The sequence below is a fragment of the Dermacentor silvarum genome, chromosome 3, assembly GCF_013339745.2.
Source record: "Dermacentor silvarum isolate Dsil-2018 chromosome 3, BIME_Dsil_1.4, whole genome shotgun sequence".
NCBI lineage: Eukaryota > Metazoa > Arthropoda > Arachnida > Ixodida > Ixodidae > Dermacentor > Dermacentor silvarum.
In genome coordinates, this window is record NC_051156.1 from 23,629,079 (window position 1) to 23,655,636 (window position 26,558).

A 26,558-nucleotide genomic window follows, 5' to 3' on the forward strand; every position below is an offset into this window, starting at 1 on the left:
GCAACATCATTGTCTATTGAGAAGTAATCACGCAGGGGCACATCGGCTGGCATGATGTTAACGTAGCGCCTGTTAACGCTGTGCCTGAAGCAGTTGGCGATTACTTCAGGCGGCGTGTTGTTCCACACGTACGTGAGCACATGGATTGCACTGAGTGGGCTTATCTCGCATTGCTTGCCTGCCTCCATGCAGAGCAACATAGCTCGAGTACCTGCCTTCGATAGCGGCTTTTCACAAACTGTATAATTCCCTGGTCCATCGGCTGCAGGGAAGCCGTTGTATTCGGAGGCAGGAATAGAAGTTCAATGTTTTTGAGCCCGGACACCTTCGTGTGCGCACTGCAGTTGTCCAGCACGAACAGCACCTTCCGAGTCTTGGCCGCAAAGCGGCGGTCTAGCTGACGCAGCCAGGCTTGAAATATTTCGGCGGTCATCCAAGCCGTTCGGTTAAAGTGGTAGTCGACTGGCAGCTGCTTAATTTTCTTAAAACATCTTGGCTTCACTGTCACCAACAGCGGCCGCCGCTCTGTACTGGTCATGTTCGCAGCCAGAAGAACCGTCGCCCGCTCTTTACTGCGTTTCCCGCCGACGCACAGGTCCCCCTTAAACGCGATTGTCTTTATTAGGCAGAGCCTTGAAAAAATGTCACTGTTTCGCCCGAAAGGCGAAGCATCAATTGCAGTAGCAAATTAGTAGAGAGCTATTCAGAGTAGGAATAGTAGTTTTATCGGCTGCATAAACTTGGACACATTCACTTACTAACTGAAATAAGAAGCGTGGTGTCAGCGCGCACAAGCACACATGAATAGATCACACTCGATGACCGCAGACAACCACTGTCAAAACGCTGGCAGCAAGCGCAGCCGCCGCAGCGGGCGAAGGTTCATGCAGTGTATCGCTTCAATAGAAACTGAGCGGCCGAATGCACAGCACATACAAAGGTCAGAGCCGTGTGGAGATCGCTTGCAAGATACGGCGCACGTGACAACACCGGCAGCCCGTACGGGCGCAAACATATAATAAAGAACCAAGCGCAAAGCGCAAAGTACATGAACGCATTTGTTGGCAGAGTTGAAGACCCCCCCTCCCTCTCGCGCTGCCTTCCCGCTCTGCTCCTTTCACGTGGGAGATTGCGTCGCCAGTTCCCCTTGCGCCCGATTGCAAGATACGCATTTGGTGCCGCAGTCGCCCTCCTTCCCTCCCATACCACCACGGCGTTTTGCGCCACGGAAGTCGCGTTTGCTTTCCGCCGTGCGTTCGCTCTGCGAGATAATGTGCGTCCCACGCGTGCACGCGCGCTTTCACTCGCACGTATCGCACGCGGCGATGATTTTATCGCCTTTGGACTTTATGCGGAACCTCACGGCGACGACGGCGACGGCAGAAATCTGCTTGAAGTTTCCATATAATTGCTATCGCAATAAAACAGCGCTGTTTCGTCAGCGTTGAAAATGTTGCACGGCTCGTACGCAAAAAGGCGTGCGGAAAGTCAAGACCGCCAGTCATGCACCACGCTTTCGCTGACGGCACCTTTTTCACCGCACACGTTGCGGAACACCAGCCTGTGTCGCTTCTTGAAGCGGTCAAACCACCCTTCCGACGCATTGAAAGAGTCAATGTTCATGCTGAGTGCGAACTTCTCTGCCTGTGCGCAGATAAGGGGGCCGCTCAAGGGCAGGCACCAGGCACCATGGCAGATCCCTTTCTCGCGTACTAATTATGGCTGTCAACGCCTTAAACATACACTACCTTCCCTGCTTAACTATTTCAACCAACAAAATGTTGATGTGTTATCTCTAAGCAAAACTAAAATATTGGATCTGCTCTTATAGATGTGTATTGTTAAATGATCTAACAGTTCCGCAGGGCTTATGATGTACTCTCGTTGTGTTTATACGTTCAGACTTTTAACTATGAACCCCAGCATCCAGGTTTCCGCTGCAGCGATTGTGCCCAGGCCGCGCGGCAGGGCTTGCGTTGTGAACTGGATGCTGCAAAGGGCGTCTTCGCACTTCTAAACTTCTAGGATGTGATGACGCCCTAGGCTACGTTGCCGGGTATCTGTCGCGAAAGCAGCAGCCTATGCAGATTATCTTTTTCTATTTTTTAACATAGATGCGCAGATGTATTTACAAGTATGTAAAACGATTTCTAAAAAAAAAAGAACGTTTCCTTATGGTAACTTGTGTTTATTGTATAGTTCTGTGAAACTTGTTATACATGTATATGTGAGTGTACATATGTGTATGTATATATATATATGTGTATATATATGTGTATATATGTGTATATATATTGCTTTTGCATTCTTATGCTATATGTGATTGAGTTTGTGTCAAACCATAATATGCAAGATAACAGATTGTGATTGTATACTGCGAGTCAATTCACACAACTGTATTATAACTATAGTTTCTATACAATAACATGAAAGTATCTGCATATACTTGTGCTTAGAATACTCGTATATCAACATTTTATACGTGATTATATTGGTACACCAGCCGCTACCGTGCCTGTCTGGGAGACCGGAGCTCTGTCAAGCCGATGAAATTTCGGCTTTTTTTCCGGCTCTCCCTTTTCACCTTGTGTATCTCGTGGTGAAATAAACAAGTTGATGATGATGATGAAAACTGCGCAGCACGCGAGACGGCGATCCAGCGCAACAGTGCTTCTTCTAGTTTGGGGTGCGCTGCCGTTCTGAGCCTCTTCCTCTTGTTTCCGAACATGTCGCCGTCATACGCTTGCATACTTTCGTCTTCGTTCTTGACGTGCTTTTCGCTCAGCGTGCTTTTCTTGACCTGGAACTTCTCCATCACTTCTTTTCGGGATGCTCCCGCTTGCAACGCCTTCAGTATTTGCACCTTAGCAGCCAAATCCTTCGCTCCAGGGGCTTGGGCAGGAAACGAAGAAGCCATCCCGGCGTCGCTTGCGCGGTGGTGACGCACACCCGCACGAAATAGACAACGAACAAAAACTAACAATGCAGAAGAAAGAAAAAGCAAATCCGTCGGTTGCCCGTCGCTGATGACAGTAGCGATGCAATGCCTTTCATTTCAGTTGTAAACTGGCGCCACGTGTTTGTTTTTTTTGCCTCCAAGATGCAAAACTCGCTCGTACCTCGTTCTAAATCTCGGAGGCCACGACCCGATCTCGAAGTTGTTTGGGTGTGCCGTCGATTTCGGGTGCGAGTCCGCCGCGGCGGAATTCGCTGCTACATCCCTGTCGCGACCCTACCTTGTGGGGAGTTCGAATTAACAAGAGTCTTCAGTCATAGAACAATGCACATTTTGGATGGGACTAGACGCCGCGTCTGAATTAACCAAAATTCTGAATTAACGGGGGTCGAATTAACAAGATTTTACTGTACTTACATGTGTTTGATGCACAGCCCATGTTGGTCAGCTGTCAGACGTATCTCTCCAAGCCCCAGCTTGGACACAATTGTGGAAAGCCTGCGAGTCAAATAGTAATAGCGTGTGCAACAAAGCCTCATCCTCAGAGTGCTCACTTTCAAGTGCAGGAAATACCGTAACTACTAAAAGAAATTGCTTCTACCGGAAGCTGTCAGCTTCCTTGTGTTTTTATGGGAAATGAGGTGGTGCTTCGACATCTCAAAATTTCTAAGTGGAGTTATTATTTCCCATGATGTCATGCAGTTTGCCAGTGCATTTCCTTATTTTCACATAGAGAATGAATGGGCCCAAGCGGCTTACATATTTTCTTTAGCAGGACCTCATTTGCATACACATCCCCATATATTGCGCGCGAACTCGGCATTCACATTTGAGATTTTTTACAGTGCCTCAGAATTTTACGATACCTTGGTGCCACGAATGAGCACTTTCCGTACTGTTAGTGCTTTGATGGTTATGGCTACCTTACCATTAATAAAGATCAGAACCGTGATCACTTCTTCATGTTGTGTCAGGCATTGTACTTTGTTGGGTCAACTTCAAGAACAGGAACGTTCTCTTGTACAGGGTGTCCCAGCTAGCATTAGAAGCTATTAAATAAAGTTGATAAAATATACCATTGCAAAACTTGCGCCACTCAGTAATCAGCTTACATCCGCCGCCAAAGCCATTCGTGGGTACTGATTACTGGCGAAATAGATAAACTAGTTTAAACAGTCTAGAAATTTAAATTGAGAACGCAGCTTCCAATTAGAAAACTTCTGTTGTGTCCAACAGCAGCTGATTCAGTCATTTTTATTGCACTAAGTGAGGCGTAATTACTAAAACGGGCTAAAGATGTGCTACTGGCAATGAAGGGGGTCACATTATTAGATTCTATGATCGCCAGGGGGAAAAAAAACGAGAATTTGAGAACATCTGTGTGGTATCTGTAATAAGCAAGCGCTGTTTCTGGCAGGTACTTGTTGCTGCGGATTGCTTAATACTATAATGGGACTTGTCTATATTTAGGTAGTTGTGTAACAGTTGGTACATTACCTTTAAGCGTGCCAATATTACTTGGTTTTTTATGGTTAGTAATCCAGCCTCCTTAAGCAGTCCTGTAGACGAATCTGTTCGGTTAAATATGTTAAAAATGACCCCAGGCACTTTTCTTTGAACTCCTTTCAGCTTGTTGGTTAGTTTTTTTTTGTGTGTGTGTACGGAAACCAAGCAGTGTTCGTGTATTTCGGGATGGTTCTGATAAATGTATTATAGGCCAGTTAATTTGTGTTAGGTGGTGCTAGCTGTAGTCGTCTTCTTACTGCAGAAGCTGTCATGTAATCAAAATAAGAATCCTATAATAGGTCTTGTGACAATATGACACCTAGGTCATATTGGAGGGGGTTACATTATTCTATTCACTGATGCCAGGGGGAAAAAACGAGAATTTGAGGACATCTGTGTGGTATATGTAATCAGCAAGGATATGACACTGTTTCTGGCGGGTAGTTGTTGCTGCGGATTGCTTAATACTATAATGGGACTTGTCTATATTTAAAAAGTCGTGTAACCGTTGATTATTATTTTGATTACATGACAGTTTCTGCACTAAAAAGACTGCTTTTTCTAAAGAGATGGCTACAGCTAGCACCACCTAACACAAATATGCTCCTTAACTTTAGAAAGCCTACTTGAATTAATGGTATTGTAAAGGCGTTTATTGCATGCAAGCGTTAGAGCTGACCGTTGGATCAGTTCAGGGAACTGCGAGCGCGAGTGGCATAGTCCGAGCGATGCGCTGGAGAGACTGACCCACTAGACAGCGCTGGTAAGGATGCCCCACTGTATTGTCCCTCTTCTTCACTACAATTACCCCGGGGATGAAAAAGGGAGCATATCGTGTAAGGTGGTCAACTGCCACAATGGCCCAGCGGTTTCCAGCCGATGTCATTGGAAGGGGCCCGTACAAATCTATACCGACGCGCCCAAAAGGCCGGGTGGGGCAAGGTAAAGGTTGCAGCCCAGCTGGCGAGAGCCGGGGTGAAGATTTCCGCCGCTGGCAATCGGGACAAGAGCGTACAAACTTTTGAACGTAGCTGTACACCCCTCGCCAGTAGTACCGCTGTTGAAGGCGCTGGTAAGTCTTGAAAACGCCAGCGTGGGCACACTGGGGATCGGCGTGGAAAGCTGCACATATTTCGGAATGCAGGCTGTGAGGCACTACTAACAAGCACTGGTGGCCGTCGGAGCTGTAATTGCGCAGGTGAAACAGGTCGTCGCGAATGATGAAATGGTGAGCTTGACGGCACAACTCGTGGGTTGTTGACCTGGTTGATGGATCAGGGAGCCAGCCTATAATCGACGCAATCCAGGGGTCCTTGCACTGCTCGGGAGCGATGGTGAGAAGGTCAGTGGAAGACACAGTCAACCGAGATACATTGTTAGCCAAAGGAGAGCGCGAGAGGGCATCGGTGTCCGAGTGGTGTCGTCCGCTGCGGTAGAGTACGCGGATGCCGTAGTCTTGCAGGCGAAGTGCCCAACGTGCAAGACGGCCGGATGGATCTTTCAATGACGCCAGCCAACATAGTGCGTGGTGGTCCGTGATGACATGAAATAAGCGGCCATACAAATATGGCCGGAACTTAGTAAGAGCCCAGATGATCGCGAGGCATTCTTTTTCTGTCACGGTGTAATTATTCTCGGCTTTCGTAAGCGTTCGGCTGGCATAAGCAACGATATACTCAGGGAACTCTGGCTTGCGTTGTGCGAGGACAGCGCCAAGGCCAACACCGCTGGCATCTGTGTGTACCTCTGTAGGGGCCGTAGGGTCGTAGTGGCGCAAAATTGGGGGGAGTCTGCAAACGCCGAAGACTCGTGAACGCCTCATCACACTCTGATGACCACGAGGTGAGGAGCCCGTTGCTCCCTAGGAGCTTCGTCAGGGGCGATACGATGGCAGCAAAATTCCAAATGAAGCGTCTGAAGGAAGAGCATAGACCGATGGAACTTCGCAATTCTTTGATGGACGTTGGCTTGGGGAATTCGGCAACGGCGCGAAGTTTGTCGGGGTCGGGGAGAATTCCGTCCTCGGATACGAGATAGCCAAGTATCGTGAGTTGCCATGCAGCAAACCGGCACTTCTTTATGTTTAATTGTAGGCCGACGTTCGATGAACACGTCAAAACACGCCCGAGGCGTTAAAGGTGCGTGGTGAAGGCGGGCGCGAAAGCTACAATGTCGTCAAGATAACACAAACATGTGTGCCACTTTAAGCCTCGCAGAACTGTGTCTATCATGCCCTCGAATGTCGCAGGTGCATTACAGAGTACAAAAGGCGTGACGTTAAACTCGTACAAGCTGTCAGGCGTGATAAAAGCTGTTTTCGGCCGATTGACTTCTTCCATAGGCACTTGCCAATACCCGGAGCGCTAATCCAGAGATGAAAAGGACTCGGCTCGTTCCAGGCAGGCAATTGCGTCTTCTATGCGTGGCAGGGGATAGACGTCCTTGCGACTGATCTTGTTGAGCCGGTGATAATCGACGCAAAACCTTACGGAGCCGTCCTTCCTTGTGAGAAGGACGACAGGAGATGCCCATGGACTTTTCGAGGGTCGAATTACTTCGCGCCGAAGCATGTCGCTGACTTGCTCGTTAATCACATGACGCTCGCTGGCAGAAACGCGATACGGGCGTTGTCGCAATGGTGGGTGATAGCCATCGTCGATGTGGTGCGTTACAGTTGAAGTCCGATCTAAGGAAGCTTGCCCCACGTTGAAAGACTAACGAAATTCTTCCGAGAGGGACAGCAGCTGGGAATGCTGGGCTGCTGTAAGGGTCTCAGCGATGCAGGAACCAAATACATCTCTGGGCAATGCGATAGATGTAAAAAGAGCACTGAGCGTACGTTAGGTTGCGAAATTCGGGTAGTCGGGCACGTCAATAACTTGCACGTTGTCGATGGCTTCCGCGGTACCAACACAATCTCCTCGGAGCAGCATGACAGGGTATGGGCACGGGTTGCAAATGAAAATTGTGCTAGTGCCCTTGATGATGTCCACAGTCGCAAAAAGTTGTGACTTTCCTTGCGAGGAAATGGCCAGACGGCGAAAGTAATGCAATGGCGTCCGAGAGGCCACTGCAGTGCATGGACACGATCATTGAGGCGGGAGCAACCTGAGTGTCGGCTTTGACGATCAATTTCCTGGAAAGTGACGGAGTGTCAGTGAGTGTCAAATCTAGCAGCCGCGATAGTTCTATTTCGGCCCGTGCACAATCGATAACGGCATTGTGGCGCGAGAGAAAATCCCAGCCGAGCATGACACCGTGAGAGCAGGAGAAAATGATGAAGAATTCTATGGCGTATATGTCCTGAATTTCTACACGAGCAGTGCAAGACGCCAAGGGTCGAATAAGCTGAGCACTGGCTGTGTGAACGGATAGTCCGGACAGGGGCGTTGTGACTTTCCGAAGTAAGCGGCAAAGTGTAGCATCCATAACACATACGGCTGCTCCTGTGTCCACGAGTGCAGATGCGCGGACGTCAACAAGCACGTCTATCACATTGGATGGGCTGCAATGAGGACTTGTGCAGTTCGACATTGTCGCAGCCCTTGCTTGCCTCTTGGACTGCGACTGTTAGTATTCCTCATTCCTCAGAACTCCATCAGTTGTAAAAGCGTTTATTGCACGAAGCATTAGAGCCGACCGTTGGATCAGTTCAGGGAACTGCGAGCGCGAGCGGCGTAGTCCAAGCGATGCGCTGGAGAGCCTGACCCACTAGACAGCGCTGGTAAGGATGCCCCACTGCATCGTCCCTCTTCTTCACTACAGTATAATTAAAGTCGGATGAATACTTTTTTTCTAGTTATGGCTAACAGAGCGGACTTTCTTTTTGTTGATGTGCATTTGCCAATCTCTGCATCACAGTGAAACTGCCTCTAAGGCTGTATTTAAGGTGATGTGGCCATCATGAGTATTGATTTCTTTGTACAGAACGCAGTCGTCTGCAAACAACCTGCATCCAACATTAACAGATGTAGGCAGATCGTTCACAAAAAGTAAGCATAATACCAGCACGAAAGCACTACCCTGCGGTACACCAGAGGTCATCGGTACGACTAAGGATTTCGCATGATTGAGTTCTACGAATTGTGATCTATCTGTGAGGAAGTTGGTGACCAAGACAAGAATTTGTCCCTTGCCCAGGGTAAATTCAAGTTTCAGAATAAGTTCTTTATGCGATACCCGATCGAAAGCTTTAGACAAATCCAGCAGAATGAGATCGATTTGTTTTTGATGATCGAGGCTTGAGGAGATGTCATGGACCAATTCAATAAGTTGGGTTACCGTAGACATGCCCTGGCGGAACCCGTGTTGAAATTTTGTATCCATCAAGGTGATTCATTATGTGTTTTAGGATTATGGTGTTCGAGCAGTTTAACAACTGTATAAGTTAATGTGATTGGTCTATAATTCGAAGGTTCGCTCTTATTTCCGGACTTATATATAGGAATCACTTTTGCTATTTTCCACTCTTTTGGGTGGTGTGCAACGACATTGATCGGCTAAAGAGCAAGCGCAGCTATTTTGATATCCACTCGGCATATCTCTTTAAAAAGTGCTGAAGGTATGTTATCCGGTCTGATGCTTTTTTTCCATCCAAGTTCAAAAGTAGATTAAGGACTCCCGCTTCTGAAACAACTAATGGTTTCATCATGTTTTCCTCCCTAATTTCTACGTTAGGCTGCTTTCTGTCATCAATGGTAAAATAGACTGAAAGTATAGTTATTTAATGCATTTACGGAATTAGCACTTTCTTCACGCTTTTCTTGGGTTGTTTTTCAGACCTTGGGAATTTTGTAGGGGAGCTTTTTATGAATTTCCGTAGGGTTTTCGCGAAATAAATAGACTTGGCTGCCTTAAATTCAATTTTAATATCAGTTATGCCTGCTCTCAGGCTCTGTCTGCTACTAATATTTGATTTGTTTTTAGAGATTTCCTCAAATGCTTCACCTTTCTTTTGGCATGTATAACGTCACATGTGACCCATGCATGCATTTTTCTCTTCTGGTTTTTCAAGCAATAAAGAAGAATTTCTTTAAACCTTTGCCACAACATTTCAATGTTAACTGTGGAGTGGGACGCTATTTCTTGAAATGACGGGAATTTACAGAACAGCAAGTCAAGAATTGTGACATCAGCTTTACTAAAATCTGGAAATGTTTCTTTTGCCCGAGTAGGCGTTATACTGACATTTATCAGTACTATACAGTAAGCTATATTATGGTCTGATATGACATCCAGTATTTCTATCTTTGCATCACGTATCGGGAAGTTATCAGTGAGAAATATAAATCAAGCACACTCGAGTTGTGTCTCTGTATACATGTAGGTTGCGTCACTATTTGTGTAAAGTTAAAGGAAAGCATTATGTCGAAAACAATTTCTGAGCAGGTGCTGTAGTACTGCATTGATTCTCAGTTGAAATCAGGCAGATTAAACTCCCCCACTAGAATAACTCTGGCACCAGATACGTGACGCCGCATATACATGGACAGTGCGTCCATACAATCAGGGCTCGATCAAGGGGCGTGGTACGCACACCCAAGAATGCACAGCGTGGGTTGTGAACTTCAATTTGCAGAACACCGCCTCTACGCCGTTTCTGTCAGGTATTAATGTGAATGGGATTTTATTGTTTATAAAGATAGCCACACCGCCGCCGCGTGTTTGTCTATCCTTGCGTATGACCATATAGTTCGGGGGTGTTAGCTCAGCATCTTCAATATCGCTTGTTAGCCAAGTTTCAGTAACGGCCAAAAAATCAGGTTTAAGACGGATAACTAGCGATTCTAAAGCATCTAATTTGTTCACAACACTGCGAGCATTCACATTTGCAAAAGTTATTTCGTGTGCACGGCGTCGGTCAGACAGCTTGCTGGCGAGATTTGGAAGCACGGGAGGGCCCATGTGAACTAGTGGAGGCTGGCAAACAGTAGGCATTGCTTTGGTTATAGAACGAAAAATAACACACCTTCATTTTACAGTCGAATGTTGATAATTCGAACTCGAAGGGGCCTGGAAATTTGTTCAGATTAAAAGAAGTTCGAATTAAAGAAAGGGCATATTTTTGAAGTATTCGAACACCATAGCACGATGCATGAACGGTGCGAGCCGTGAAATATCGCGGCGCGCAACCGCCCACCGGGCCAACGCTCGGTTTCCAGTAACGGCAGCAAACGAAACTACTTCAAGTAGCGGACGGCGCCGGATGGCGACGGGTGCACGCGGAGACCATCGAAGGTGAGGGAGGAGGGCCGCAGGGAAGCGGATTTGGCCTCGGCAACTCCGCCACTTCGGTGGCAGTGGCTTCGGTGGCAGTGGCTTCGGTGGCTCCCCTCGCCCTCTCTCTCAGCTCCTTCGCAGCTCCCTCCCCTCAGACTGTCTCCGTGCGTGCCCGCCGCTGTGCCGGCGCCACCGGTTCAGCCGACCAACTTAGATTAGCCCGCTCCTTGAAGTTTTGTTTTCTGCCGTTATCGGAAAGCGAGCGTTTGCCGGCGTGGGTGCCGGCGCCGCCAGTCCAGCCGGCCCGGCGCCAGCTTAACCCCCTCCCTGAAGTTTCGTTGTCTGTCGTTATCGGGAAGCGAGCATTTGCTGGCGTGGGCCAGACTGGTCCTCCACCACTGCATTAAGGAGTCTCTCCTAAGCTTTTGCTCTATGGCGGTGTCGGAGTGATGCCAGTCACGACTTTACATTTGCTAGTAGGTACAGCGGAGACTTCCGCTTAACACGTGTTGTCATGGCAATCGTGGAGCTCCTAGGTGCCTAGGGACATAATCACTTAGGGACTTTTGAGGCACTGGTCTCTGCTGAGCGTGGCTCTCTTATCTCCGAGACCGGGCGCAGCTATTTTGCCGAGTGCAGCTCCTACGTGCCTAGGGAGCGAATCGTTTAGGGCGCGTTGAATGTCTGGCGGTGTCTGGCCCACGCCGGCCGCGCTTTATTATTGTAGCGTTTGTTCTAGTGGCGGAAATCCTTGCAGTAGGGGTGGTGCGGCATGACGGCTTTTGATCTCCGTGAACTGTGGTGGTGTAAACAAGTGGATACTGCTCGCATTTGTGCTGGGCAGCAATGCGAAGCGGCGGTCGTTGGGGTGTTGCGGAGCGCAGCGTAGCAACACCCCAAATAAAGAAATATTGCTCTAGTCAGGTAGACTGCTTCCTCCATGATAGTGAGATTATATTTGGATCATCAAAACAGTGATGCGTTTATTTAGGAATATCATCGTTTCTCTCTCACACCCGCTTGCCCTCGCGCCTGCGTCGGAGGCACTGCCGCGTTATTTGGCGCGCTGCTGAGAGTATTGTCGGTCCGCGGTATGTTCGAATTAACCGTCGCAAATGCTTTTGCGGTCGAATTACCGAGCACTTTCGCTTATTGAAATACACATAACTTTGACAGGACCACAGCGTCAGTTCGAATAAACCGGCAGTTCAAATTAAGCGTGTTCAAATTAACGAGATTCGACTGTATTAGTCTACACGTACTGTTCTCGTATGTCGTCGGTCAACTTCCACCAGAACATTGGTTGCCAAGCATGATAATATTACAACAAGACGGCAAGTTGGGCCAGTTGGTTGGGATTCATCTTAAGTATCGTAACAGCGCAAACAATACAGGGACAAAAGGAAGGAAAAACGACAACACGGCGCTGGCTCTCAACTGATATTTTATTGAAGGATCGTCTAATATATATACAAAAAAATTTTCAGAGAACCATGACTTGCGCAAGACTACTGCAAATTCTACTGCTATTCAGACAGCACGGTATGGGCCTCAACTTCACTTTTGAACTCCCTAAAAATCATCAACTACAATTTCTGGACCTACGATTAACCTTTGGTAAAAGTCATATGTGCTGGAAGTATGATCCCAGATCGGTCAAGCCCATTTTGAATTACAATTCCGGTCATTCTAAGCTTGTGAAGAGAGCTATAACGAAGACTGTCTTAAATGCTGCACTGAAGAAGTCGTGTATACATATGACCAAGATTGCCTTTGATGATCAAGTTACTCGTTTAAAAGACTCTGGTTACCCAAATGTGCTCATTTCTTCTGTGTGTGAAAGTATGCTTCTTGGGGTCAAAAACATAAGTAACAAAGGCAGAAAAACTAAGTCGGATAAAAAAAGAAAAAACGCGGTAGTTCCTTATGTGCACAAAATGGCGCATGGGCTAAAGAACGTAGGTTCTAGGTACGGTATTGATGTTTGGTTTTCCGCGAAACATAAGATAGGGCGCATATGTCCGATTATTGACAATATGCTCAAAGATAAGCAGGCAAAAGGGAAATGCACTGTTAAACATGTGAACAGCTACATCAAATGTGTTAAACACGTTGTGTATGCAATATCATTATCTTGTGGTAATGAGTATGTGGGTCAAACAAAACGCTGTGTAAACGTACCACTTAGGGAGCATGAGCTATCTCTGCAAGGGGTAGAACCACGTCATCTTCCGGTACATTGTAACTTATGCGGGTGTCGCCCCCTTTTTGACAAGACTTCTATCATCTTTAAACACACTAACCAGCTGACAAGAGAAATCGCTGAGGCATACAATATAACGATTAGGGGCACGGGATGCATCAGTGAACCATCGATCGCTCTCCATGACAAGGAATTTCATTACTTCTGCAACTTGTGATTATGCCTAGTTTGTCGCCACGGCCTTGATGTATCACTGTGTCTTGCGCAAGTCATGGTTCTCTGAAAAATTTTTTGTATATATATTAGACGATCCTTCAATAAAATAACAGTTGAGAGTCAGCGCCGTGTTGTCGTTTTTCCTTCCTTTTGTCCCTGTATTGTTTGCGCTGTTACGATACTTAAGATGAATGATAATATTAGGACAGATTTGAACAGAATAACTTTCATGAGCATGCACGAAGAAATGCAGTCGAACCTCGATATAATGAAGTTGTACTTGCAGCGAAAAACTTCATTAAATTGCGAATTTCGTTAATTTGAAGTTTTAAAGTTTCAGCATTAAAAACAACTTCACAAATTCTCAGAGTATTCCTGGTGGATAGTATCGTGTTAGTAAGCACTTATAAGGAAAATGCAAGAAGGTCAGGTCATAATAGCCTGGTTATGAGCACCAGCGCGTGTGGTACAGATCACGCCGAGAGCAATGCATCAACATGGCTCACGGCGTTCGAGATTTGCATGCGTTGCGTGGCGCCGTAATTCTTGGGTGTCGTAGCTGACCATACTTAGTGCCTGCAGCGGGCGCCCACAAATTAAAATGAAAAGTATAATAGGGTATGAGTATTGGTTCTGGACACAACAACAAAAAAAAAGAAGTCACATTTTCAAAGAAGGCGGAGCATTGATGGCGATAGTGAAGAGACAAATACACGAAGTAAGGTTCGTTATTTTATTGCTGCCACGCGCGCTCAGCAAACATATTCACAGATCTCGCTCGATAACCACGAACCCGCAGTCACAACGTGAGCGAGCACTTCGCACCGTGTCTCGGAAACTTCGATTATGTGACCGCTAGCCATTATACACACGAGAACAACAAAATGTGCTTGAAGGCACCAACCATTTCGGCACTGGCCTTTGCGCTTGCTGAGGAGAGATTACCTTCAAGATACGACGCGAGTCCCGTGCACGAACGTGAGCTAGGAGGAGAAGGCCGATAGGTGTGCATTCCTTCCGATAACTCTGGAACCTTCGATGACTCATGTATAAAAGGCGACCAGATTTTGCCAATCGCCGACTGTGTTTGCCGCTAGCATTGTGCTTCAAATATAACTTGCTTTTGTGAGCACAGGTTTTCCCAATAAAGAATCAGTTTCGTCATTCACAGTTTTAGGACTGTTTTCTTCACCCTCACTACTACATGAGATCTGGTGGAGGTGCTAGTGCGTTCATGCACCGAACACCCCCCCAAAGCCGCGATCCAAACCCAAAACCCGAGGACAACACCAACGTCACGAAGGACCAGTGAACTAGCCGTAGGCAGCAAGGCCTTCTGCCAGAGTACGGACCTCTCCCCGAGAAGACCACAGGGATAAAGGCAAAGTCAACAATCCCAATGGCAAACCCAGTGTCCCCCATCCTGCTGCAACAACCTCTGGAGCCACCGACCTTCCGTGGATTAGCTGGAGAACCTGAAACCTGGCTGGCGACATATGAGAGGACCACGATGTTCAATAACGAGCGATGACAACAAGCTGTGCCATGTCTATTTTTCTTTGGATGACGCTGCTCTGACCTGGTTTGAGAACAGAGAGACCACCCTTGTGACGTGGGACCTATTTCATGAGAACTTCATGAGGGCCTTCACGAGTGTCGTACGAAATAAAAGGGCCGAAGTGCTCTTAGAAACCAGAGTGCAGTTACCGAACGAGAACATCTCAACTTTCACGGAGATGATTCGCCTATTCCGCCACGCCGACGCCGATATGTTTGAAGAAAAGAAAGTTCGGTTTTTGATACGGGGGGTCAAAGAGCAACGATTTGCCAAATTGATATGGAACCCGCCCAAGACTGTCGCAGAATTTCTTTCGGAGGCCACAATATTTGAGAAGACGCTTGAAATGCACGCCAGGCAATACAACCACCGTTTTCTGACAAACTCCACCGAAGCTCAAGCGCTAGTCGTCGACGACCTGCAAGAGACGTGCGCCAACTTTCTATTTTTCCAAAGTGTAAAACTAAAGTACAAATCACTTCAGAGTGGTTGTACGGGAAGAGCTGCAGAAGTTATGCCCAAGGTCGCAACCTCAGGTGGCCTTGATCACTGACGTAGTTAAAGAAGAGATTCAGCTGTCACGGAAGGTGTTGTGTACCGATTCCGGCCCCTGAGTTCAGCAGATGACGTATCTTCGTCGGTCAACCCAGGTGATGAAGAGTGCCCTCTTCTGGTCCCAAGAGTGTATATATTCCAGTTGTTATCGAGTTCCCTCGTTCTGTGTTTGTTTCGTGATAGAAATAAAAGGTTATTGCCGATACCTCCTCGTAGCGACGGTGCCTCGCGATATGGTCCACGCAGCAACATAACACTGGCGACGAGGGTGGAATTTGAACGAGACCGCTGGAATGGGTAGCTAGCTCCGTCCGGTACGTACTGCCACTACAACAGAGGGGCTCGAGCCTTTTTCGACATCGCTCACCCTGAAGAGTTGGAGGACTATGCAGAACGTTTCCAGTTCTTCCTCGAGGCGCAGGACGTTACGGATGCCAGCAAGAAGAGATCGACATTCCTCAGCCGCTGCAGTCCCGTCACTCTTCAATTAGCCAGGGCGCTCGTGGCACTAGCCCAGCTGAAGGATACACCGTTTGAAACAATACTCACCATTCTGCATGACCACCTAGCGCTGAAACCACCGGAGCTTGCCAGGCAATATGCATACCATCGCCGCAACCAGGCACCAAGTGAGTCCGCCGCCGCCTACCTCGCTGTTCTTTGAACGATGGCACAGCTCTGCAACTTCACCGACCTCGACACCGTGCTACGGTATCCATTTGTGTTCGAACTACAGAATGACACGGTGAAGCGGCGACTACTGGCAGAAAAAGAGGTCTCTCACCACTGCTGTCGAGGAAGCGGTTGCCGCTTAGGCCATTGCCCTGGAAGCCAGCCTACCCTCGTTTCAAACCACGAACACGTCGCGTTTCGAGCCCGTGCATCAAGGGACGACGACTGGCGATGATAGCGAGCAAGACACCGCCGAAGATGTTCTTCGGTTTTGGAAGCAAGCCTACCCTCGTTTCAAACTATGAACACGTCGCGTTTCGAGCCCGTGCATCAAGGGACGATGATGGCGAGCAAGACACCGCCGAAGATGTTCTTCGGTTATGTGCGAGCCCCACTCAGGGACGGGACACCGAGAGATTGGTGGATGGCCCCTGCTGTAGCTGTGGAGGCCTGCATGAATGCCGCCTGTGTTGGTTCCGTGGTGCCCAGTGCAGGGAATGTGGAAAAAAGTTGTCGCAGTTTCACCTGAAAGGCGAAGCATCAATTGCGATAGCAAATTTGTAGAGAGCTATACGGAGTAATGATATTAGCTTTATCAGCTGTATAAACTTGGACATGCAGCAGCACCGGCAACACGCAGAACTGTTGTCGACGCCGTCGGCGTTTTGCCCGCGTTCGCTAAAAATGCGTGCGGCGTTGGTGACTGTTGCCGGAGCCTCTGATATAAATAGGCACTTGGTGCTGCAGCTAAACGTCGCCTCCCTTCCCTCCCCCCCCCTTCCCCGACGGCCTCTCGCGCATCGGAAGAAGGCGCGTTTGCTCTACATATATGGTGATTGCAAAGGAGGAAAGAGACGCCTACTTCTGCAGCCCTTAAGCCAGCACGGCGCAGAACGCGCGTTTGTTCTCTGCCGTGCGTTCACTCCCCGTGAAAGCGCGCGCCCCTCGCGCCCTTTCACTTGCACATACAGCGTTCGGCGCGCGGCGACGATTTCATCTCCATTGACGTCATACGGAACCTCACGGCGACGGCAACGGCGACGCCGATGGCAGAAATCTGCTTTAGAGTGTCCATATAATTGCTATCGCAATAAAACCAGGCACATTGCTAAGGTCTGCCGGTCCCGCTGGTCATGCCAAAAACCAAGCCTGGACGCAACGATTCAAGACCACTCCTCGCACAAACATTTCATATTGCGACAACTTGGCAGTTACTGCTATCAACAAAGTGTCTAAACCCCCCCAAGAGGAAGATACGTGCGAGTGTAAGAATCGAAAGCACACAGTGTGAGATGGAGGTGAATTCGGGATCAACCTTTTCCATTATCTACAACGCCACAGCCAGACGCTGTGGCTTGGTGGCACAGCCACCAAGCCGATCTATGATCGAAAAGGAATGCCTTGCCATCATTTGGGCTGCAGCAGTATTCCACCCTTGCCTATATGGCTGGCCGTTCAAAGTCGTCAGCGACCATCACGCGTTGTGTTGGCTTGCAAACTTAAAGGACCCTTCAGGACTCCTGGCACGGTGGAGCCTCAGACTGCAAGAATGTGACATCACTGTAATCTACAAGTTCGGATGGAAATACTGTCACATAGTAGTGACGATGAAGAAAACAGTCGCAGAACTGTGAATGACGAAACGGACTTTTTATTGGGAGAACCTGTGCTCACAAAAGCAAGTTGCACTTGAAGCACAACAATAGCGGCAAACACAGTCGACAATCGTCGAAATGTGATCAGCGGCGAAATGTGTCGGCTTTTATACATGAGTCATCGAAGGTTCTAGAGTAATCCCTGGTGTCCGCGTGTCTTCCAGAAAGTACTAGATAATTCGCGTTGCTCATACAATCAGATTGTATAAGCATCGGTGACAACAGATAGAAGCATCGATAACGTTCGAGAAACTTCCGATACATGCAGGCGCGTCCTGCGCCTGGCGATAACGTTTAACATTTGTTAGCTGGTGAAAATCGGGCACCGGTGAAAGATAAACAAGTACACGTGGTAATACCCTCCCCTTAAAAAAAACATCGGCTCGATCCTACAAACACGAAAGCGAAAACAAAACCACGCTTAACCCTTTGAAGGTCGAATTATTTTGAAAAAAACTTTCCCAGATGGTCAAATTACTTTATTGCGGATATTGAATGTACAAAATGTATAAATTCAGGAATAAATAGTGAAAAAAAAAATTAGAAACAGTATTTTGATGTCGGCATCACTCAGAACTCCAAATGTTCAATAATATTTCAGAGTGTGGTATTCCTTGAAACACGGTTCTACGCACAGTGCCTATCGCAGTCTGCACACCAAAAACGCGTGTCTGTTATGAGGTATTCTCGGCGTGTCTTTCATCCTCTTGGGGCGACGAGTTGTGTTGGCACACATGACATCTTCTCTGCGTGCGGCTGCCTTGGGCAGAGGTCTGAGGCACCCTCTGAGCGAGAATACCTCATGAGCAGCGGTGATAAACAAGCTAAGAGCAGCGCCAATCAAGGTAGAAATCAGCTTCCGCCGCATCTGCAAGAGAGTGCCGACAAAGAGAAAACTCACGTTTCGCGCGCCTCCGTTGCGATCATTCGGCGGAACCGAAACCGCATAAGCACGTTGCCGCAGAGAGCGAGAATACCTCATGATCGGCGCTGATATACAAGCTAAGACAGCGCCAATCAAGATAGAAATCAACTTCCACCGCCCCTGCAAGAGAGTGCCGACAGAGAGAAAACTCACGGTTGGCGCGCCTCCGTTGCGATCACGCGGCGCAACCGAAAGCGCGTTGCCGCAGAGAGCGAGAATACCTCGTGAGCAACGGTGATAAACAAGCTAAGAGCAGCGCCAATAAAGGTAGAAATCAACTTCCGCTGCCCCTTCAAGGGAGTGCCGACGAAGAGAAATATAACGTTTCGCACACCTCCGTTGCGATCACGCGGCGAAACCAAAACCGCGAAAGGGGTGTTGCCGCAGTCTGCGGGACGCACGCGCTGAAACTAGAAATCAGTTCTGCTTATCTCCGCAAGAAGGTAGCACAAATGTCAAACGCTTCTTGTAAGTCCTAAAAGGTGGCAGCACCTCCTGGTGAGCATGCATCGTCATTATGGCGCGAAATTTCCAACGGAGGATCAAAGGCCTTGCGGGACAGAAAACCGCCGCCGTACAGATACGGCAAAAACCTTCGAAGGGTTAATATAGAAAAAACAGCAACAAAGTCCCTAAGTTCGTCAGCGGGCGTAGAAAAGCTTAAGACGCACCACGTGGATTACTTTAGGTCGTGCGCGTTGCCGCTGTAATTGCGAAATGCCATCTGGCATGACCTCATAGTCCAGTGTGAAAATACATCAGATGATCTTATAGGGTCCGAAATAGTGACGCATCAGTTTCTTTCTAAGTCCTCGTCGGCGTATCGGAGTGACCCAAACATGGTCACCGGGCTGGTACTTAACGTAGCGTCGTCAAAAATCGTAGTGCCGGCTATCGGTCCTCTGCAGGTTCTTTATGCGCAGGCGGGCGAGCTGTAAACCTTCTTCGGCGCGCTGCAAGTAGGTGGCAACGTCAGGATCGTCTTCATCGGTGACGTCCGGTAGCATGGCATCAAGCATCGTTTCCGGGTTCCTTCCGTAGACCAGGTTGAATGGCGCCATGTGCATCGTTTCTTGCACGACCGTGTTGTATGCGAAGGTCACGTACGGAAGGATGGCATCCCGTGTCTTTTGTTTCGTGTCGACGTACATTGCCAGCATGTCGGCGATGGTCTTATTTAGGTGCTTGGTGAGGCCATTCGTCTGGGGGTGGTAGTTGGTGGTACGGCGATGGCTTGTCTGGCTGTATCGCACGATGGCTTGAGTTAGATCTGCAGTAAAGGTCGTAGCTCTGTCGGTGATGAGAACTTCTGGGGCACCGTGATGCAAGAAGATGTTCTCAACGAGCTGGGAGATCAGCTCCAGGTTGGGCCAGTGTATGGCCGGGGCTTTGCCTACAGGCAGCATCCTGGCGACGGTGAACGCGAAAGACGTCGGGGTCTCCGCTGCATTCCCGCAATGTATCCGGCGATGTCACGTGGGCGCTCGTCAAGCTGTGGACGTGGCGCATTGACGGCGAACCTTCGTAGGCCCATCTTGCGGTATGGGCATCGGCGGTAGACATGGGCGGCTTCCCCGCAGCGCTAGCAGAGCGGGCGGTGGTCTGGTGCGGGCCAAATGTCCGTCTTCCTCGGGTAGCTGTGCTGGGCAACGGGCGGGCATGCTGGCGGCGTCAGTTGTTTACAACGAACTGCGGGGTTACGGGGCCCTGCTGCGGGCGCTGAGGGGCAACGTGACGGCGGGCTACGGCAGCGTACATCACTTTTGGCCGTGTTTGAGGTGATGCTGGAACTTCTAGCACTTCCAAAGACCGCTGAATCTCTTCTTTGACTATGTCAGCGATCGAGGCCACCTGAGGCTGCGACCTTAGGCATAACTTCTGCAGCTCTTCCCATAGACCGCTCTGATCGCAGGTCGTTGGCACCTAGCGCTTGAGCTTCGACGTAGTTTGTCAGCACACGGCAGTTGGATTGCCTGGCGTGCATTTCAAGCATCTTCTCGATCGTTGTGGCCTCCGGAACAAATTCTGCTACATTCTTGGGCAGGTTGCATATTAATCCGGCAAATAGTTTCTCTTTGACACCCCGCATCAAGAAGCGAAATTTCTTTTCTTCAGACATGTCGGGGTTGGCATGGCGGAAGAAGTGAGTCATCTCCTCCGTGAAGATCGCGATGTTCTCGTTCGGCAATTGCACTCTGGCTTCAAGGAGAAATTCGGCCCTTTCCTTTCGTACGACAATCGTGAAGGTCTTCACGAAGTTCTCGGAAAGTAGGTCCCACGTCAGCAGGGTGGTCTCTCTGTTCTCAAACCAGGTCCGAGCAGTGTCATCCAACGAAAAATAGACATGGCGCAGCTTGTCATCGTCGCTCCATTTGTTGAACGCTGCGGTCCTATCGTATGTCTCCAGCCAGGTTTCAGGGTTCTCTGCCGGTGATCCACGTAAGGTCGGTGGCTCCCGAGGTTGCAGCAGGATGGGGGACACTGGTGCTGCCATTGGGGTCCTTGACTTGGCCTTGACCGCTGTGATGTTCTCGGGAAAAAGTCTGTACTCTGTCCGAAGTCCTTGCTGCCTATGGCTAGCTCGCTGGTCCTTGGCGACGTTGTTGTTGTCTTCTGGTTTCGTGCTTGGATCACAGCTTTGCTGGGGTGTTCTGTGCATGAACGCACTAGCACCTCCACCAGATGTCATGTAGTAGTGACGGTGAAGGAAACAGTCGCAAAACTGTGAATGACGAAACGGACTTTTTATTGGGCGAACCTGTGCCCACAAAAGCAAATTGCACTCGAGGCACAACGATAGCAGCGAACACAGTCGGCGATCATCGAAATCTGATCAGTGGCGAAATGTGTCGGCTTTTATACATGAGTCATCGAAGGTTCCAGAGTAATCGCTGGTGCCCGCGTGTCTTCCAGAAAGTACCAGATAATTCGCGTTGCTCATACAATCAGATTATATAAGCATTGGTGACAACAGACAACGGATAGAAGTATCGATAACGTTAGAGAAACTTCCGATACATGCAGGCACGCCCTGTGCCTAGCGATAACATTTATCATTTGTTAGCCGGTGAAAAGTGGCCACCGGTGAAAGATAAACAAGTACACATGTCAATACGCTGATGCCAACTGCCTGTGTCGCGCTCTGTGGACCCGCCACCATAAGATGGCGAAGACGAGGACGCCTTTTTAGGAACAATAAGTGGAGACGACTGTGCCGAGCAGTAGTGAGCAGACCCGGAGCTAAGAAGCCTTACTGAGTACTTCGTCGGTAAGACCGACTTTTTCCCAAGGTTACTTAGGTGGGGATTGTCTGCGTTTTCCCTACGAAACGATGTCCTGGTGAAGAACTTTTCGCCAGCCCTGCACAATAATAAGACAGCCGGGCACCTCGAGTTTTCTGTACGCTCGAAAGAATACGAGAACAGTACTAGTGGCCGCGCCTGACTGCCGACGTCACCCGTTACATCAAGACATGTCGACACTGCCAGCGAAGTAAAACACCACCGACAAGGCCGGTGTGATTACTACAGTCGATCTAGCCTTCTTTCCGACCGTTTCAGCAGATCGGGATGGATTTGTTGGGGCCCTTTCCGACGTCGACATCTGGAAACAAGTGGATCGTTGTGGCTACTGACTACCTTACTCGCTACGCCGAAACGAAAGCTCTGCCTAAAGCTAGTGCGGCTGAAGTTGCTAAATTCTTTGTCGACAACATCCTGCTGTGACATGGTGCCCCGAAGCCATCACCAACAGAGGTACGCCCTTTACGGCAGAACTAACTCAAGCCATCCTGCGATACAGCCAGACAAGCCATCGCTGGACCACTGCCTTCCACCTGCAGACGAATGGCCTCACCGAGCACCTAAACAAGACCATCGCCAACATTCTGGCAATGTACATCGACGTCGAACGCAAGACGTGGGATGCCATCCTCCCGTACGTGACCTTCGCATACAACGCGGCCCTGCAAGAAACGATGCACATGGCGCCGTTCAACCTAGTCTACGGAAGGAAGCCGGCAACGACGCTTGACGCCATGCTACCGGACATCACCGACAAAGAAAATCTCCACGTTGCTACCTATTTGCAGCGTGCCGAAGAAGGTTGACAGGTCGCCCGCCTGCAGATCAAGAACCAGCAGAGGTCCGAAAACCGACACTACAATCTTCGACGACACTGCGTTGTGTACCAGCCCGGTGACCATGTTTGGGTCTGGACTCCGATACGACGACGAGGACTTAGTGAGAAACTGTTACAATGCTATTTCGGACCCTACAAGATCATCCGACGTATTGGTGCACTGGACTATGAGGTCGTTCCAGACGGCATTTCGCAATTACAGCGGTGCCACGCACGACCTGAAGTCATCCATGTGGTGCATCATGAGCGTTTCTATGCCCACTGACAAGCTTAGGGATTTTGTTTCTTTGTTGCTTTGTTGTTGCTGTTTTTTCTTTATTACGCGTGGTTTTGTTTTCGCTTTCATGATAGTATGTAGCATTGTGACGATGCTATTTAAGAGGAAGGTACTGACACGTGTACTTGTTTATCTTTCTCGGATGACCGCATTTCACCGTCTAACAAGTGTTATCGCTTAAAGCAGGATGTGACTGCGTGTATCGGAAGTTTCTTGAATGTTATCGATGGTTCTATCCACTGTCTTTTGTCACCGAACCTTGTGTAATCTGATTGCATGTATGTGCGATGCGAACTGTGTAGTACATTCTGGAAAACATGCCGGCACTAGCGATTACTCTGGAACCTTCGATGACTCATGTATAAAAGGCAACGTGCTTGACCTGCTGACCAGATTTCGTCGAATCGCCGACTGTGTTCGCCACTATCGTTATGCTTCGAGTGTAACTTGCTTTTGTGGGCACAGGTTCGCCCAATTTTAGGACTGTTTTCTTCACTGTCACTACTACGTGACAGTATTGTAATACATGCGAAAAAATTCAATATTTGAATAAACAGTAAGTGGTGCCTAATATTGTTACGGGGAAAGAGGTGTGGGCGAAGAGGGAAAATATTCACATTTGAATGTCCGATTATCTGGCTGACTGTTACGTAAACCACATGTCCAGAAGGTGCCGCCGCGTTATTTGGTTTGAATTAACGAGATTCGACTGTGAATGCAAACGTTCTAGCCGCATTCCTCGACTGTCGCATACGCGTGGCGGCTAGGTGCACATGTTTTGCATATGTGCGGGCCTTGAAAATTGTTGCTTTGGTTATAGTGCGGTACCGCCTATAGTGCGGATATTCGCGACTCTGGCGACTTACGTTATAAGCGGTCTACACTGTATTTGCAAGCACTAGTTTGTACCATTGCCAGATCGATTTCTTCCACCTTTTTTATTTCTTTGAACTCTATTTTTTTATTGTTTTTCTGATTGCCTTCGGGTTTCAGTGATCACACACTTGGCGGTTTCTGCCATTTCACAAGATACTGCAGCGCTAATTTTTCGAATTAACTGGCTTGAAGTATAGCAGACCATTCTTGTTTGCTCAGCTGAGTCTGTCTTGCACTAATTGTGTGTGTGTGTGTGTGTGTGTGTGTGGAGCAGCAGCAAGACGCAGCGTGTGTGCTGCTGCGCCGAGCGCAGCTCCTGCGGCAGTCGGGACGGCAGCAGGCCTTCATTGAGACTGCTCTGCTGCTACTCGAGGCACACTGCCCACCAATCCAGACACCCACCGAGTATGCAGGTGAGCTCATCCCTTGAGGCCCATGTGCAGTGAGTGTGCAGTCTCCCGGGCACAACAATTGCCTGTTTCAGGAAACAAGTTCTTACGTAATCATATAGGGCAAGAAAGCGCATTGAGGTAAAGCTCGATGTAACCAGTATGTATTATGGATACTTTACTTCACTATATAGAAATTTCGTTGTATTGAAACTCTACCTTCTATTCATAGAATAGTCACCAGCTAGTGGATTCTTTTTTGCATGGAAGTAGCTACAAGAAATGCCTAAAACATCGGGCATTCTGCAAAAACAAAATTTCAGTAACAAAAATAAATAAATTTTGTTGAACTTGAGAGCTGGCAGCCATTTTGATGCCACACCGTGTTCATGTTTGCCTGTGGGCGCTGACACCATGCTTGTTAACCCATTGAGGGTCGAATTTTTTTTTGCCAAATGCGACCCCCCATGGTCGATTTTTTTTATTGCTGATTTAAATTCTTCGAAAGAACCTATTTCGAAAAAAAAAATGTAATTTTTTTAAAGTGACTGTAAAGTGAGGAAAAAATCATTTGTGTTGTCAAACACACAATGTTTATTCATGAATAAGAAGATAAGCACACTGAAAAATGGTTGTGTGCATGTCCGGAAACCGAAACAAGTGAGAAGCCTTCTATTGCCAACAAGGTACGATAGAGCTTTTGTGGTGTCCAAAAAAGGAAACACAAAAACGGCAGCATCGTTTGTATATATACGTGACTGCCTGGGAAGAGGCGTAATCGCACCGCGGTGGGCGATAAACGATCGAGTAACAACCGGTCACCCTTTGATAGATTTGAAACCAGAAAGCCATCAGTTTAGCGCGTGCAACAAGCGGAATCCGCCGCACGAGAAAACCAATACTTGCTGCCGATGCCGCGCGCCGGATGCGCAAGCGAGAGCTGACACGTCGTTGCCATAAAAAAAAAGAAACAAAACGAACAGGCATTGGCGCAAGTAAAAAATTCCACATCTTCCCGTCGAGTGGCAGCACATGCCAAGCAAAAGAAATGATCGAAAGAGGCCCGCTTTTTAAATGTACAAGTGATACCGTACGTATACGCCATTGACCATTTTGAGGGTGTTCGCGGAGGCCGTCCTTGTACAGTATTGACCTTGAAAGGGTTAATATAGTTAATAAGCGAATGTTTACAAGTTTATACGGCCGATAAAACTACTATCCTTACATTCTATAGCTGTCTACTAAATTGTTATCACAATCGATGCTTCGGCTTTCGGATGAAACTACGACATTTTTTCACACGTAAGAATTAAAATAATATTGTGTGCAGTTTAACATTTGTGGGGTCTCACACATGCTCTTGGGACGAAGGAACGACAACACAGTAGTGCAAACAATCAAAAGGGCATTTATTGCACCTTTCTTACACTAATATATGCTAGCCGAATTACTATGCATAGAACATTCACATGGGCGCGCGACAAGTCAAGGAAGTCCGACTCACCGCAACCGATAGTGAGCGAATATGTTCGCCCCATGCTTTACACCATCGCCTAGTCGTTCACGTGTACGGTCACACGAACGGTAGCGCGTTCGAACGATCTGTGTTCGTCTATACCGGTGCCGTGCTCCCACCCACCAGTGTTGCCAGGTCCGACGAGGCGGCGTAGCCATGAGCTAGAGAAGTTGTAGCCCAAATGTAGCCAAACAGAAAAAAAGTGCAAAATATTTCGTAGCCAAATATAGCCATTGTTATTTTCAATTTTATTTGTGTATACATTTTCACATTCGACAACGCCAATCCTTTTTTGCACAACCTGTCGTAACAAAATGTCCGTGCCGCCGTTGACGGTCGGCTCTTTACATCAACAGCGACATCATGCTTGTACAGAACACTTTTTGGTTGGCCCCGGAAGCTCTTAAATTCTAGCTAATCGCTGCAGAGGGCGAGACAGTGCTTTTATTTTATGACAGATAGTACTAAGTTATTATTTTCAGTTATTTACAGTAATATTTACTGCGAACTCTGCTTTTTAGCTGTCGTGAACACAAAATAATGTTCAGCGTCATCGATCTCTCACGTTATCTCTGCCTACGGCATAGAAGTTCAGCTGTCCAGAGATCTCCGACGGCGACATACTCACGGCTTCTTTTTTTAATGAGCGAAAACAAGTCTTTCGCGCTATGATATCTCGCGTTATTTGTCTCATCGTCCAATCTGGTTTTCTCGTTTTTTTGTTTTTGTTTTTTCAATTAGATTGGCCCGGATTAGCTGATACATGCTCTATATACTGTCCATTAACATCAACCTTTCTGCCATCTTAGGCGTCTAGCACGGCAAGAACTTGCGATAAAAAAAAGTCTCAGACAACATATGCCACTTGCTGTTTGAATCGGTGTAAGCGGAGCTT

General features: G+C 48.1%; 1 protein-coding gene across 3 annotated transcripts in view; it reads left to right on the forward strand.

Annotated features, from left to right (window-relative positions):
- Positions 1–26,558, forward strand: part of LOC119445378 (general transcription factor 3C polypeptide 3) — a 501,836-nt gene that overhangs the window by 353,771 nt on the left and 121,507 nt on the right. For all 3 annotated transcript variants that reach the window (XM_049664501.1, XM_037709688.2, XM_049664502.1), the window contains exon 13: positions 24,033–24,171. In XM_049664501.1, coding sequence (XP_049520458.1) covers positions 24,033–24,171 — 139 coding nt within the window. The remainder of the gene's footprint in view (positions 1–24,032; positions 24,172–26,558) is intronic.